Source organism: Larus michahellis, chromosome 2 (assembly GCF_964199755.1).
Source record: "Larus michahellis chromosome 2, bLarMic1.1, whole genome shotgun sequence".
NCBI lineage: Eukaryota > Metazoa > Chordata > Aves > Charadriiformes > Laridae > Larus > Larus michahellis.
The window spans coordinates 144465085-144479060 of record NC_133897.1 but is presented as its reverse complement, the minus strand read 5'-3'; the positions used below and the strand labels follow the sequence as shown (position 1 = coordinate 144479060).

The 13976-nt window shown below is 42.4% G+C and overlaps 1 protein-coding gene across 1 annotated transcript; it reads left to right on the top strand.

Annotated features, from left to right (window-relative positions):
- Positions 1-1781: 1781 nt before the first annotated feature.
- Positions 1782-6934, top strand: UQCRB (ubiquinol-cytochrome c reductase binding protein). Its single transcript, XM_074577477.1, has 4 exons — positions 1782-1868; positions 3164-3235; positions 4966-5132; positions 6693-6934. The coding sequence occupies exons 1-4, from the start codon at positions 1850-1852 to the stop codon at positions 6768-6770; spliced, it is 336 nt and encodes a 111-aa protein (XP_074433578.1). The 5' UTR covers positions 1782-1849; the 3' UTR covers positions 6771-6934.
- Positions 6935-13976: the final 7042 nt, after the last annotated feature.

The window sequence follows — 13976 nt, the reverse complement described above, 5'->3', positions numbered from 1 at the left end:
AAAGCCACATTCATTGTCTGCAATATATATCTGAGATGCTTTCTTTTGTCTTTTGGTCTCTTGTTTCCCACTCCATGGGCATGGGAAGATCACTTGAAATCCTCTATTAAGTAGACAGTTCTTGGTGGAGATGCATAACAAATTTAATCTTAAGTGGTGGCTGAAATGTGATGGCTAAAACTTTCCCCCACTCCCTGCTTTTAAATAAAAATATCTAAGTACAATATACTTACTTAGATTTTGACTATTAAATGCTAATAATAAACTACAGTCTTCAAACAACCTAGTAAAAATTGTTTATAGTAAACATTAATGTTAATATAAAGTATGTGGGTTCATAATGCCAAAGTAGAGTTTGCTTTTGCAGATTTACTCTGCTGTCCTTATCATGATCTATATTACCATGTGACAAAACATTATAAATTATATTATAGAATGTGTATATTTTGAACGTCTCCAAGTTTGAGCTTTTAATTCCTTTAATATTTTTAAATGTAGAAATGATTGCTGCCAGAGTTAAACCAGTTTCTTTGAAATGTTAAATGCATGACCATATGCCAAAATAGCTTCCCAGAAATACCATGAAGAAAGGAAGCAAAAGATTTTATGGGAGTGCTAAAAGGAAAGGGGAGAGAGGATAGAACTTTTTGAGGATTGTGCCAAATACTTTTTGGCTTTAAGATGAAAAAAAAAATCTTTAGAAGAAATGTTTGGCCTAGAATTACCGAACTTATTGTAGTCTGCTGTTCTTGATAAGGACAAGCAGCCTTTGATTGAGCGTGTTGATTAATTGAGGCTTGCTGGGTACAATATGCCAAAGACCCTTTGCGGTCTGCTGACACACACTCTGAGCTGTGCCATTTGCCTGCTTACCACATTCAGCCGTGTGCTTTTCTGACTGAAACTGGCTACTGTAGCGCTATTTCTAGAATAATTCCAAGTATTTATTTTATTTCTTTAAAAATGCAGTGGTCTTTGAAGGAATTGCTGGGGGGAGGCAGTGACCTGTGCCTCAGAAAACAGAGCCACTCACCTGGCAGCTGCCATACCTGCGCAGAGGGAAGTTTCTGCTCCTTTCTGTGATGGGCTTCATGCTTTGCCTACTGTGTTTTACAAACATAAACATTATTTTTAGCTAATATTCACCTTTACCCCTCAGTTCGCAGTTGTCGGTCTACAGAATCTTCACAGGGCCCAGTTACACCAGTTCAGTTGCCTTCACAGGCAGCGGGATAGCCGAACGCGGAAGCCAGCGCTTGTCCACATCAATTCTCCAGGCCCTGAGCTACGGCTGTGGCCGTGCAGATGAAGACGCGGGTGTTGCTAGCAAAGGCTCGGACTACGCTGGCAAAATACTGCGATTTTTGAGTCGCTGCCCGTTTGCAGAGAGGCTGCAGTACACATGCAATGCGAGGGGACTGCGTCGTGTTCCTCCTCCTGAGCAAGCACTGATTAATCTTGGCTTAATTACCGATTCTCCAACACCGTTATTTAAAACCATGGTGGGAGTCACGGCCTTAACGCCTTGGACTCCTGTTGCTCGTTCCGCCCCTCAGCGTAGCCGGGCGCCCCGCGGCGCTTACGGCGGGGCTTCCGCGCCCGAAGGCGGCCTAGCGGGAGCCCGATGGACAGTGTCCGTCCTCGGGGGTGTTCGCCACCCGCCCGGGCAGAGCCGCGGACAACCGTGCCCCGCAGCGGTCCTGGGCCCGGGCCCGGGCCCGGGCCCGGGCCGTGCCCCCGGCGCGGCGGGGCGCATGCGCCAGCGCTGAGGCGGCATTGGCGGGCCCGCCCCCGCCCCCTGGGGACGCGGCGGGTTACCCAGAAGGCAGCGCGCCGCGCCGAGGTCAAGATGGCGGCGAGGGCATCAGGTGAGGCGTTGGGCGGCTGGGGGTGGTGGTGTGGGGCTGTACCCTCCCCCCACTCCGCTGGCTGTTGTGGTGCTGTGCTCGCTCCGTGCCGCCCCGGGAGGCGAGGCGGGCCGTGAGGGGGAGATGGGCAGCCGGTGGGCGCCGGCCGCCCTGTGCCCTTGACGGGGGGCAGCGCCCGCAGCGGGTGTACCGCTGGCGCGGCCCTGGCCGGCGGGTCTCCTCGTCGTCCCCTCGGTTTGGGCTTCAGCGGAGGGAGCCTGGCAGCGATGCCGAGGTTTTCCAGAAGCGGTGGGGCAGAGGGTGCCCGGGAGCACTGGAGGAGCCCTTGGGCTGCCCCCGAGGGGCCGTGGGCATTGGTGTCCTGCCGGGTTACTGACTCCAGGCTTAGTTGGTCTGGCGTTGTTCCTTCTCAAGGCCTAAAGTGCGAAAGAATAAGGCCTGATGAGGTAGTGTGCCAGTGCTGTACTGGCGTCACACATAGCACTGGTTTTATGGGGTGACTTAATAAGGCAACTGACTTAAAGTCATGAAAGATAGCTTGCCCTGGCAGCATTGGGCTGCATTGCCCATATTGTGCTGTTCCTGGATTTCTGGGCCCCTTGTTGAGTGACTTTAATGGTGTGTGGTACTGTATCATACTCTTGATTACATGTAAAAAACACTTTTGCTATCCAAAATCACAGTTAAGGAAAGATGAACATTCTACATGTGGCGTGTTTTATTTTTTCTCTTTCAAGTAAATGGTCTTTTTTTGAGGTTTCAGTGTTGACTTTCCAGTTGACTTTGGCAGCTCTTTGAAAAAGGAGGCTCTGGAATGGTATTTAAGTAACTAAAGGGGAGAGCAGAAAGTTAACAACATAATAGTATGACGTCCTTGAAAGCAAATTAACCCATGATGAGAGCTGGGAAACTTAAAGTATTTGAAAAGCATGAAGTTTTTGCTTTTTGTACAACATTATGTTTTTAGTTTAAGTAAGAGTTATGGAGCCTAAAAGTGTTGGTGCTGTCTTTGACAATGAGCTGTTAGCATTGTTCCAAGTCTTAAAGCAGTCTAATATTCAAATTTAGTGAAACAGGTCAAACTTTTGTACGTAAAAGCACTCATTCCATGTAGTCAGTGTCAATTAAGGGATACTAAAAAGCAGAGAGGCCAAGTCATATATGTTCAGATTCAAACCTGATGTAGTGTTGCATTGCTGCATGTGAAAGAGGCCAGCAAATATTTGTGTACTGTCATAGTAGTGTGTAAAAGTTGAATTTTATCTTGCTGTGCAACTGATGATGGTCACATTCAGTTGCAGGAGGTGGTCGCCTGATAGACAGGATTCGCAAGTGGTATTATAATGCAGCTGGATTCAACAAACTCGGTAAGTGTTTCATTGAGTTTTAAAAACTCTGTAAATGTAACAATCCTCAAACTAGTTATTGTATGTACATGCAGTTTGGCATAAGTCTTTTTGATCAAAATTATGTAATATTTCTGTGGGGAAAAAGTTAGCGATAGCTTCAGTCATCATGTTTGTTACCTTGTAATGAATCAGTGACTTCTTTATTGCTATGTTTGCTCTTGTTTTCAGTGACATAACTTGTAACAGCTAAGGTTAAGCTGGAGCACTTGAAAAAAGTTGCACAAAGCAGTCCTGAAAGCTTGATTACTTATTGTTTCCCACCAAGTCACTCTCCCTAGCCAGTATTTTCTAACCTGAAGGCTGCCCTTGAAGCTGGAGAGGTTCCTGCTGGTAGCCGGCAGTTTGTCTGGGATCCTTATGTAAAGTATCCAAAGTGCAAAAAAGGATTTAGTTCGTTCTGCCCTCTGTATCACCATAACTTCACTTAGTGTCTCTCTAGCCTGCACAATGGTGAAGTAGTAAAAATAGCCTATCCTTAAGTAGAGGAGGTTGCCTTGATGGTATTGTCGTCAATTTGTTCAAAGTTGTTCCCAAGTTTGTTTCAACTATTTACATGTCAGAACTGTTCTTGAATGACAAGAGAATCTGAATATTCAGAGGCTGTAATTTACTGCTGACCACAATATGACAAAATAATTTAAAGGAAGTTAACATAACTGCCCTGGGGAAATTAGAAAAAAAAATTGCAGGACAACTGTAGAGGAATAAGCTTAGGTCTTTCCTCCAGAGATGCGGTGCTTAGCCCCTCTTTTTATATCTGTCTGCTGAAATTCTTAAAGGCACTAATCCTTTTTGCCCCTTTTCTGGGAAGGTGAATGAAAACTGAGGAGAAACAGCAAATTTAATCTAGTGATTAAACTAGCAGCCATGTTCCCTGTGCCTTTGAAATAAATTACGAAACTGTATTCAAAAATACGTAGCTCAAAAGAAATTTCTGTTTTATCAGGAGTCATGTAAGATCAAAACCTTTAATCACAAGTCAGTAGGTATACTCTTGCAATCTGTATCAATCTTGGAATGTTACAGAAGTAACATTTTGTCCTATGTTGTTAATACTGAAACTTAAAGCAGGGTTGGTTGAATTTCAGGAGTCCTTTTTTCCACAAACAGTGTGAGGGTCCTCTTGGCTTTGAGAAGACTTGGTCCTTCTCCCCAATTTAACTTCTGATTTGGGGTGGGGGACCAACTTGGCCACAAACATAACTTAATATAGTAGATGGAGATCTAGTCAGTATGGACAGTGGAGTTCAGAGAATAATTCTTCAGTGCTGAAGTAGTCACATCTGGGGTTGGCTGGCTCTAATGGATCCAGAGCTCTTAAACCCTTTACCTAGACAGTCATCTTAAATACAGATAGAAAATCAGGTGAGCATAAGTCCACCTCTCAGATCCAGAATACTTATTGTTCTATGTATATACATACTCTTATGAAACACATTGAATCAAATACCGATTTCCCCCATTTCTTCTTAAGAAAAGGACTAAAAACAAATAGAGTATGTGTAAGCCAGTGTTTAGAGTTTGTTTGCTGTGAGCAATTAGTCGTTCTCTTCTAGACTGGTTTAGTTTTTCTTCATAATTTTACATTTGGAAATGTTTTGCCCATGTTATGTAGAAACACCTGTGTCAATCTTAAATCTTACTTAAGATCATTTATTCAGTGATATTGTAAAATCTTTTTGGTACAGGATTAATGCGAGACGATACATTGTATGAAGATGATGATGTAAAAGAAGCACTGAAGAGACTTCCAGAACATCTTTACAATGAAAGAATATTTCGCATAAAGCGAGCACTCGACTTAAGCCTGAAACATCAAATCCTTCCAAAAGACCAGTGGGTGAAGTATGAAGAGGTATGTGTACAGAGTGTTTCCAAGGTGGAGGATTTAAATGGCACTGCTATGAGTGGTCTTTGGGATTTTCAATCTCTAAGACCTACACACTTCCATGTTTTTTATAGTGAGTAAATGAGTGTGTATCTCGTAGGATACCTCTGGAAAACAACACTTTTGATCGCTGTTTAAAAATCTCTTTTTTTCAGTGGAAATTAGGTTTTTTTTCTCAAGAAGACAAAAGCTTAAACTACAACTCAGAGCCATAACACGTTGTTTGTATTCAGTCAAAATATTTATTCTAAGCTATCAGATAAAGTAGTACACTGTAACTAGTTTGAAATTCTTATAAAAGGTCTCTTGCTTTTCTGATTAATTTCTTAATTTTATAGAAAATCTCAAGCCAAAGCTTTTATTCATAAAGATGCCAAGGAAGAATAATTTCATAGAATCATAAATGGTTTAGATTTTAAATTCAAGAATGTTGAGTCCAATTGTTAACCTAGCACTGCCAAGTCCATCGCTAAACCATATCCCTAAGCACCAGATCTGTATGTCTCTGAAATACCTCCAGGGATGGTGACTCAACCACTTCTCTGGGCAGCCTGTTCCAATGCTTGACAACCCTTTTGGAGAAGAATTTTTTCCTAATATCCGGTCTAAACCTCCCCTGGCTCAACTTGAGGCCATTTCCTCTAGTATCGTCTGTTACTTGGGAAAAGAGACCGACCCCCACCTCTCTACAACTGCCTTTCGGGTAGTTGTAGAGAGCAATAAGATGTCCCCTCAGCCTCCTTTTCTGCAGGCTAAACAACCCCAGTTTAAAAGGAAATCTTGTATTAAATAAGTTGTTGTCTTGTAATTTGATAAACAAACTACATCTTTCTTTTCAGATGTAACTGACTTCCTTTTTGTAGTGGATTGATTCATAGATTTTGCATTACTGTCCATCTCGGCTTTCTCCAAATTACCAGACAGAGAGGAATGTTATCACTAAACTTTTGACTATAGGATGGTACAAGGGTATTACGTTTCTCTATATAAGCAGCGGCTTATTCTTGTGATCTTATTGTTCATATTTAGGTAACTGCTGCATTGAATAACTGGTTGTGTAGTTCCTTAAGCAGCAGTTTGGTTTCTAAGTGTTAAACACGGTTGAGATGTTTCATTGAATCCAAGTTTACAGTGCTATTTAGAAGTTAAGCACAAAATGAGTTTCTCCAGAGTATTATAGTTGGACTTTGAACTAATTAAAGTGGATCTTGTACATTTGGGTATCTGCCAAAAGAACATTGTTTCTAAAGGTATAGCTGGAAGTGTGACTTTGCTTGTTAATGTTGGCGAGGCATTAGGAATTAGTGGTTGCTGCAGTGAAGAACTTGTCATTGTGGACTTGGCAGATACGAAGTTTACCTTTTCAGAGTAAGCAATGTTTGATGTCTCTTTTTTTTTTTTTTTTTTTCTTGTTAGGTTGTGTTTTAGTCAAATTTGAGGAGGAATGAGGGACAAGTAATCTGTAGGAACGGCTTGAGATGTTTCTGGACCTCCCTATAAGCTTAAATATATTCTCTTCTTTTTCAGGATAAGCACTATCTTGAACCATACCTAAAAGAAGTAATCCGTGAAAGACTTGAAAGAGAAGCATGGAACAAGAAATAACTATTGAACTACTTCATGCAAATATCCACATATTTCTGATATTTTTAAACATTTGGTTATAGGAGTCTACAGGGAGGCAAATGTGAGGCTGAGGAATACTGTTTCAGCTTGTTCATTGAATCTGTTCATCCAACTAAAATAAACATGTCAAAGTATAAAATCTACTTGGAAGAGTTCTTTGTAAATGTTAACAAGCTAATGTTCAGATCTTTCCTATGAGTATATACATTACATATTAACTTAGTGGTATGCAGTCTTCATTCCAGCGTTTTGATTCTTACCCTTTTCATAATACAGCTGTTTTCTGCAGTTGTAGGGTTAAGTAAGATACACACAAGGTTGTTGGTGCTCTTTGCTCTGTTAAATTAAAAAGGCGTTGCTTATTTCCTTCGTCACTTCTCCCCAGAGACAATACTGGACCAGTACTTGATATTACAGTGGCATCATGAGATAGCAGAATGTAATCTGTGCATCTGAGCATATACATATTACAATAATGGAAAATGTAGATGATTTCTTTATCACAAAATCTTGAAATGTTTCACTAGCTTTTTATACCATATACATTGTTAATCCTTAAAAGATATAAACCATTTCACATAAACCGTAATGACTGTCTCACTTGAGCTTCATGAGACTTCTTGTCCTTCTAAAGGGTAAAAGTAGTATGCTGATGTGCTTTCATCAGCATAATTAACTTCCTGTATATTTTTTTCATGGCCTAAAGCATACTGCTGTTCCAGTGATTGGTATGAAGTATTTTAAACTATCAGGCTTAATGATATTAGAGATACCAGTGGAATTCAGGCTTTGCTTAACAACACAAGGAATTCAGTTTTATCCATAAAATACCAGCTCTTGCTGGCTGAAGACCTTGAGTTTAGTCTTCCATAGTTTAATGGTAGTGTTCATTTGAGACAGATATTAGTATTACATGTGCAATTCAAAGCCTATCATGTAGTTCTCTCTGTGAAGTACACAAACTTGTGTGATAGTCCCAAGGTTGGTTTGGTTGTTTTTTTGTTGTTTTTTTGTCACGAATGCTTGTCTGCCAAATGCAAGAATCCATTGACCAAAAGCTAGAGCAGTTCAGGAAAAAAAAAAAAAATTACATAAATATGGAGTAAACCACATCTGTAATTGTGATACTTATGACCAGATAAATGCAATACCTGATTAGATGTTAGAGTGGAAACTGTCTTTTAGCTTTGCCCATCACTGTTATTAACCTTCATCTGCTTGCCTCAGTTGCTTACATCTGTAGGATGGGTACAGTGATCCCTGGGTGAAATACTTATTTCAAAAATTCACTGCCTGATGCGGTAAAATAAAATGCTGCAAAAATATCTGCATCACTGATACTTCTTGAAGTGGGGTGATGATATTAAGAATGTGAGGCTTCTTTTATCTCCTATAGTAAAATCTTACGATTGAAGCATACATAATTTGATGTATTTTTGAGAACTTCTTAACTTTCTTCCAAGAGACAAACAGGGCCTGAAGTTTCACACTTATTATTAGAATACTTTTTTTTTTCTAATGGAATTAGAACTATTTCATTATCTGTTAGAATAATATTAGAAGACTTAATTATCTAATGGACGTAGCATTTGGAAGGCACAGCTGGTCAAACTTCTACAAAAACTAGGATTTTGTAGAAAGACAGTGTCTGCTTCTTTGACCATAGGTTTGGATTAGGGTGGTTCAATAGTCTTTCAAAAATTACTTGGTTTAGAGAAAAGGGGTTTTTTGGCATCAGGCATTTAAAAATAAGCTGACCTTTGAATGGAGCACAAAGCAGCTGTGCCGCAATTGGCCTAACACATCTGAAATCACTGACCTCTTTACACTCAAATTCAACATTTTAAGAGTCAAAGTCAAGTATAGAAGTTAACAAAAGATTCTTTCCAAATGATCTTCGTAGGAGTTCAAGGGGAGGAGTGAAAAGGAAGCCATGTTAAAAGTTTGTCAGTTCACTGAGGCTGAGGTGGTTTGACATCTCTCATTTAGACGTGTTTTCCGATGCTTCTGACTTGGATTGGTCATTTTTAATTTTAAGTTCCCATAATGATGTGCAGTGGTCTCCTGTTGAAGTATTTTGAAAAAGCTCGATGAATACTGTTTAGTTGTAACTTAGAATGATACTTGTAAGGAAAATGTATTTGTCGCTTTTTGGCAGAGATGGGTGTGCATTCTTTGAGAAGAATCTGAAAATAGTGAGAAAGAGGGAGGAAGGAGGTGGGTGTAAGACAGGGATATCTGTTGCCTGGGAACCAAGATCTGTAGCAGCTTTGTGTTAGAGACTGTAAACTCGCCTAGAATGTGTGATGTGAGATTTGGATGCTTGTGCTGCTGGCTAATCGATGAGTAAATTGGAAGACATTTTGTATTTCACCCTGTTGTGTTCCCCCTGTGCACACTGAGCTACTAGCGTTACTCTGTAGCTAGAGGAAATGGGAGTTTTCTTGTATGAATGGGCTGAATCCTGCTGGTGACAAGTTGGAGGGTCGGTGTGATTCCCGTTTTTGAATCCTTACGTTTATCCTTAAAAATATCTGGGATGGGAAGGAATGGAATTGCAAAAATTAGGGATTTTCAGATCTGTAATTTCCTTCTAATTCTTCCATCCCACTTGTGCAGCTCCCTGGGATCCTGCCGTATTCCTTGTGCAGGCTTTGTGCTCCTCCGTGAGTGACGCAGGACTGTGCAGCCACAAGCTTGCTATCTGCAAAATTACTTCATTTTAAGGAAAAACTTGGTAACAGTAAAGGGAGTCAAATTGCCAGAGGTTGAAAGATGGTCTGATGATGAAGGAAAGAGCATTCGGATTTGGAGAACTGGTTTTTCTTTCTGCTGCTGTCACAAGGTTCTTCTGTAACGCCGAGCAAGACGCTTGGTTCACAGAAACTCACTAAGTATTTTGGTAAATGCTTAATATGTGGCGCTTGGGGCTACCTCTGCAGAAGTGCAGAGAAGGCGCATCTATGTCTAGGGTCAGTAGATCTGGTCTGAAAATATTAGGTGGAAGTGTCAGTATTCATCCGTACACACAGTGGATACTACAGGTGGTGATGCCAAGAGCAAATCTCACAGGGATTCTCACAGGTTTGAAAAAGACCTCACAATCCTTATTTGTCTGATGGGAAGTGCAGAAATATTTATAAAGAAGCTGACACATTTGTGGCCTGTACGGAGTGCAGAAAGCAAGGTTGAGCCGTGCGCTCGAGAAGATTGAAAAGCATTCGGGAATGAGAAGGGTTCATACTGGCAAAAATGTGAACCTGCCATTTAAGGTCATATCATAACGCACAGGGCAATGGTGCATCTTGCATTTCCTAACTTCACTTTGAAACCTTCATCTTCATGAATGTAGTTTTTTGGATATAAATTCTATACAGATTCTATAAATTACTTGAGGTCTTTTTGTAGTTTGAGCTCACAACATCTTTGGCATGTCTAAATTATGTGTGTCAAATTAAGAGGGAGTCCAAGTTGATATTGCTAATCCTGCAGTTTGATGACAGTTTTAATTAATTTTCATCATTTTTAAGCCAACCTGTGCTTCATTTAAAGTTCTTTTATTAAATACATGGTGAAATATAAGAATGCGTTTTGATTGCTGAAGATCATGTTTGTTATGGCAGACTGATTTCTTTAAATTTTGAATTCAGTCAACCCAGAAACAATGGATTTTTTGCGGCACTGTAACAAGAAACATATGTTTGTTTTACATCCAACTTCCATCCAAAGGAGAGCTACAGCAGATATAAATCTCATGAGAATTTTGATGAAACATCATGCTTGTCATTTTAATGGAACTGTTTTAGCATTAATATGGTAAACACATTCCTACTTGAAGCGTTTTCTCTCTAGATAGCAAAGGTCAAAGATTATCTTCAGGATTTCCCCACAGTGCTGCTGCGCCCTTGCGGTCAGTTTTCGTGGACTGAAACTTTGGCTGGGGTAAGGGCTGCCCTCGCGGTGTGGAGCAGGCAGAGAGGAACCAGAGCCACCGCTGCTCTGGGGTGAGACCGGGGCTGGAACTCGGTGTCCCACCTGGTATGCAGCTGACTTGAATGCCTTGAGTGACTTCGCTTCTCTTAGCCTCTTTTAGCTGGTCTAAGGCCCAAAGGAATAAGATCTTGAAGAATCTGTAGGCAGCTATCTCCATTGTAAACAGTCTGGGTTAGCATCTAAGCACCCTTGAAGAACTGGCCCTGGTCCCAAAACTCTGTTTCCTCAAAGTCCTCCGCAGGCCATGTGGAGCTGCAAACTTCCTTTGATGCAGTTTTTTAAATCCTTCAGTGTGAAACAGTTCCCAGCTCATCCAGGACCTCAGCAGTGGTGGTGCTGGGACTAGGTGACAAGCTGGTCTGATGCCCCAAGGTGCCAGAAATTGTGCGTGCTTCTGCTTCCCCGGCAAGGTGGGCGTTCTCATGGCGTGTCAGGAGAAGGAGCCCTCAACGCCTCCTGCTCGCTGGTGATTTAATGCTAGCTTATGCCGGTGGGCTGTGGGCTCAATTCCATTTTCTTCACAAAAAGGTGTGGATTCAGTTCCCTTCTCCGCAAATGCTTTAGTTCTCTAATGAAAATCTTTCTTGTAGTGCAAGTGGGGCTGTTAGTCCCTTTGGCTGATGCTGTTCTGCTTTGAAAGGTTCAATTAACTGCGCCAGGAGAGACCTTGACTTGAGTAAGTTGGTTAGAGCTGTTTCCTAAGCTGGTTTAAAAACTGCTTCAAAATAAGGGCAATGCCTGACTCCACCTGCCTAGAGGCACTTGCCAGCTCAGGCAATTACTGCCCACCAGCTGATTGTCTTCAGTCATAGCTTCTGCCCTGCCTGGCTCTCTCCTGTGGTACCTGAACCCTGAGCCAGCCCTGGCACCTGTACCAAGGAGATAAGACAAGGGCTTGAGCAAGGAACAGAGCGTGGGTGAGGCGTTAGGGTAGATGCAAGATTAGGAAACCATGTGCAGGGATTTGGAAGAAGTGTAGGGAAAATAAGTTCACCTTGATGCCCTTCGCCTGCTTTGGCCATGCAAGGTGAGGATGAGATGAGGTTGGGGCATTTATGTGTGGACTAAATATGGCCACTGGGAAGGGGGAGAAAGAAAAATGTGGTTGAACATATTTTGGGAAAAGGGACCATTGAGTAGGACAGTGAGGAGAGGTGTGTGGTGGTTTGGCAAAGGCTGCTTTGCAGGCCACTACAGAGAGTGACTGCCATATGTCCTAACTTTGGGAACCCCAGGGTCACGGCACTCACTGAGGCACAAATTTACCCTAAGGAATATTTAAGTATCATCAATTGAACCAGATCATGAGTGGAGCCCAAGCTCTCCCTGTCCTGCTTGCAGAGTGCTTGGACGTGACCTAAGTGTCCATCTCCTCTGGCCCAACCTCATCTGTTTCTTTCCATGAAAACCAGAACGGTTACAAGAGGTTGTCCCAACAGCGCCGGGGCAGCTCTGGGTTTGGGGTGCTTGCATCTCTGCAGAGGAGCACTGGATCTTTCTCTTCCAAAGCCCAAGCAATTCCAAAGGAATTGCTGTTGCTGTTTTATGAGAGTGTGCTGCTTCAGTTCCTGTGCTGAGAAGGGATCTGGGGCTTGAAACCCGATCAGAAAGAGGTACCTCAGCACAGCTGGGCTGTGCTCTCCTCGGCGGTTCCTAAAGTGGTTCCCCGCTGGCCTGTGCGGATCTGGTTCTTTGTGTCTAAATCTTCTGGATTGCACGGGGAGGCTGGATAGCGAGACGTGGAGTTAAACGCTGCTGCGCTCGGTATTATAACACCTAAGCCCTTTTATGAAGCCTCATACTCCCGCTGCGGCCCAGCAGATTGAAATGATTGTTTATAAGCAGCAAAGTTCAGAGTCCAAAGCTCAGATCTCTTCGAGGCACTTCAGAGGGTTTTTTTTGTCTGCAAGTTGTGCTCCCCAGTGGAGTATTAGCTTAAAAAGATGCTATTATGAAATAGCCATAAAAGCAGCTAGATATGTTTGGTTTACTTCAATTAACTAAAAATTCTTCAAATCCTAAACGTTTCTCAGCTGCAGCCTCTCACTCTGAAGAAGGCGACGGAAGAAAACTCCTTTAATTTTCCATCAGTGCATAAGCAGGCCTCCGCCGATGCTCGGCACCCAGCCTGCCGGCTGGAAATCACCAGACTGTCACGGCAGCGTGGAGGTGGCTCTGATAAAAAGCAAAATATATTCTGCTGCCAGGTGAGGTTTGGCTCAGCTCTGCTCTGCGCCTTGCAAGAGCCGAGGTACCAGAGGAGGGGTGAGATCAGCATTTCGGAGCTTTATGGAGGCAGTCGTCCCCGCCTAGGAGCACTTAGGCTGTAGCAGGGCAAAGGCAGGACCAGGATCTGCACTAGGAGCAGCCAGAGATGCTTTATTATTCTCAAAAAAACCCCAAAAACCAGCAACAAAAAAAAACCAAACCAAAAACAGAATAAAAGAAATTCCAGGGAAAAAGTAACAGACCGTATTTCCTTTCAGAAGTACAGCTGTCTTATGGACAGACTGCTATTTCCATTGTAGGACTGGTGATGTGATTATGACATATCAGACGTTTAGATCTGTAGTTTAATGTTTGCAAAAGGTAGCCCAGGCTCACCTGGCTTACCCCAAGGAGCACTGTTATCTGGCCAGTCCGTTCCCCAGGTCTTGAGGACAACTTCTGCTGCAAACAGCATCTTCTGCTGGACAACTGGTAGGTTTGTCAGCCATTCATTTGTGCTGGTTCTTGGGGTAGAGAGTGCCTGGCTTCGCACAGCCTCGTTCATATCTGATCACAGGCTTCTGCTGTTTCTCATGGAAAGGAGGGGTGTAGCCACCTCCACCCCTAGAGCTTTCAGGGATTTCTTTGATTCATTTCTATACTTAGCTTTTTATATGTGTATCAAACTCATTGGTGTGGCTGGACACCTCCAAAACAGCCATTAAAGCCTTAATACTTTATAGCGATTCGGCGAGCTACTCCAAAAAGAACATGAGGAGGTGTGCTTTGAAAGGGGACTTCTCCTCCAGCTGCTTCCATCCAGCACTTTAAAAACACATAAGACACAATAAAGCACGTGTTGACATAAGTGAGCTTCAAAAAAACCATTGGATTATTTTGAAGGAGTATAAACACACGTGGGGAGAGTTATCATCCTTCACCCAGCAAAACAATTACATCAGTGCAGCTTGGACTGGGATCTGC

What these genes read in the sequence shown, in the direction of transcription:
- UQCRB (XM_074577477.1), top strand. An exon ending in AGCTGGATTCAACAAACTCG is followed by an intron (nt 3,236 to 4,965) that starts GTAAGTGTTTCA and finishes TTTTTGGTACAG; the next exon opens with GATTAATGCGAGACGATACA. An exon ending in AGTGGGTGAAGTATGAAGAG is followed by an intron (nt 5,133 to 6,692) that starts GTATGTGTACAG and finishes CTTCTTTTTCAG; the next exon opens with GATAAGCACTATCTTGAACC.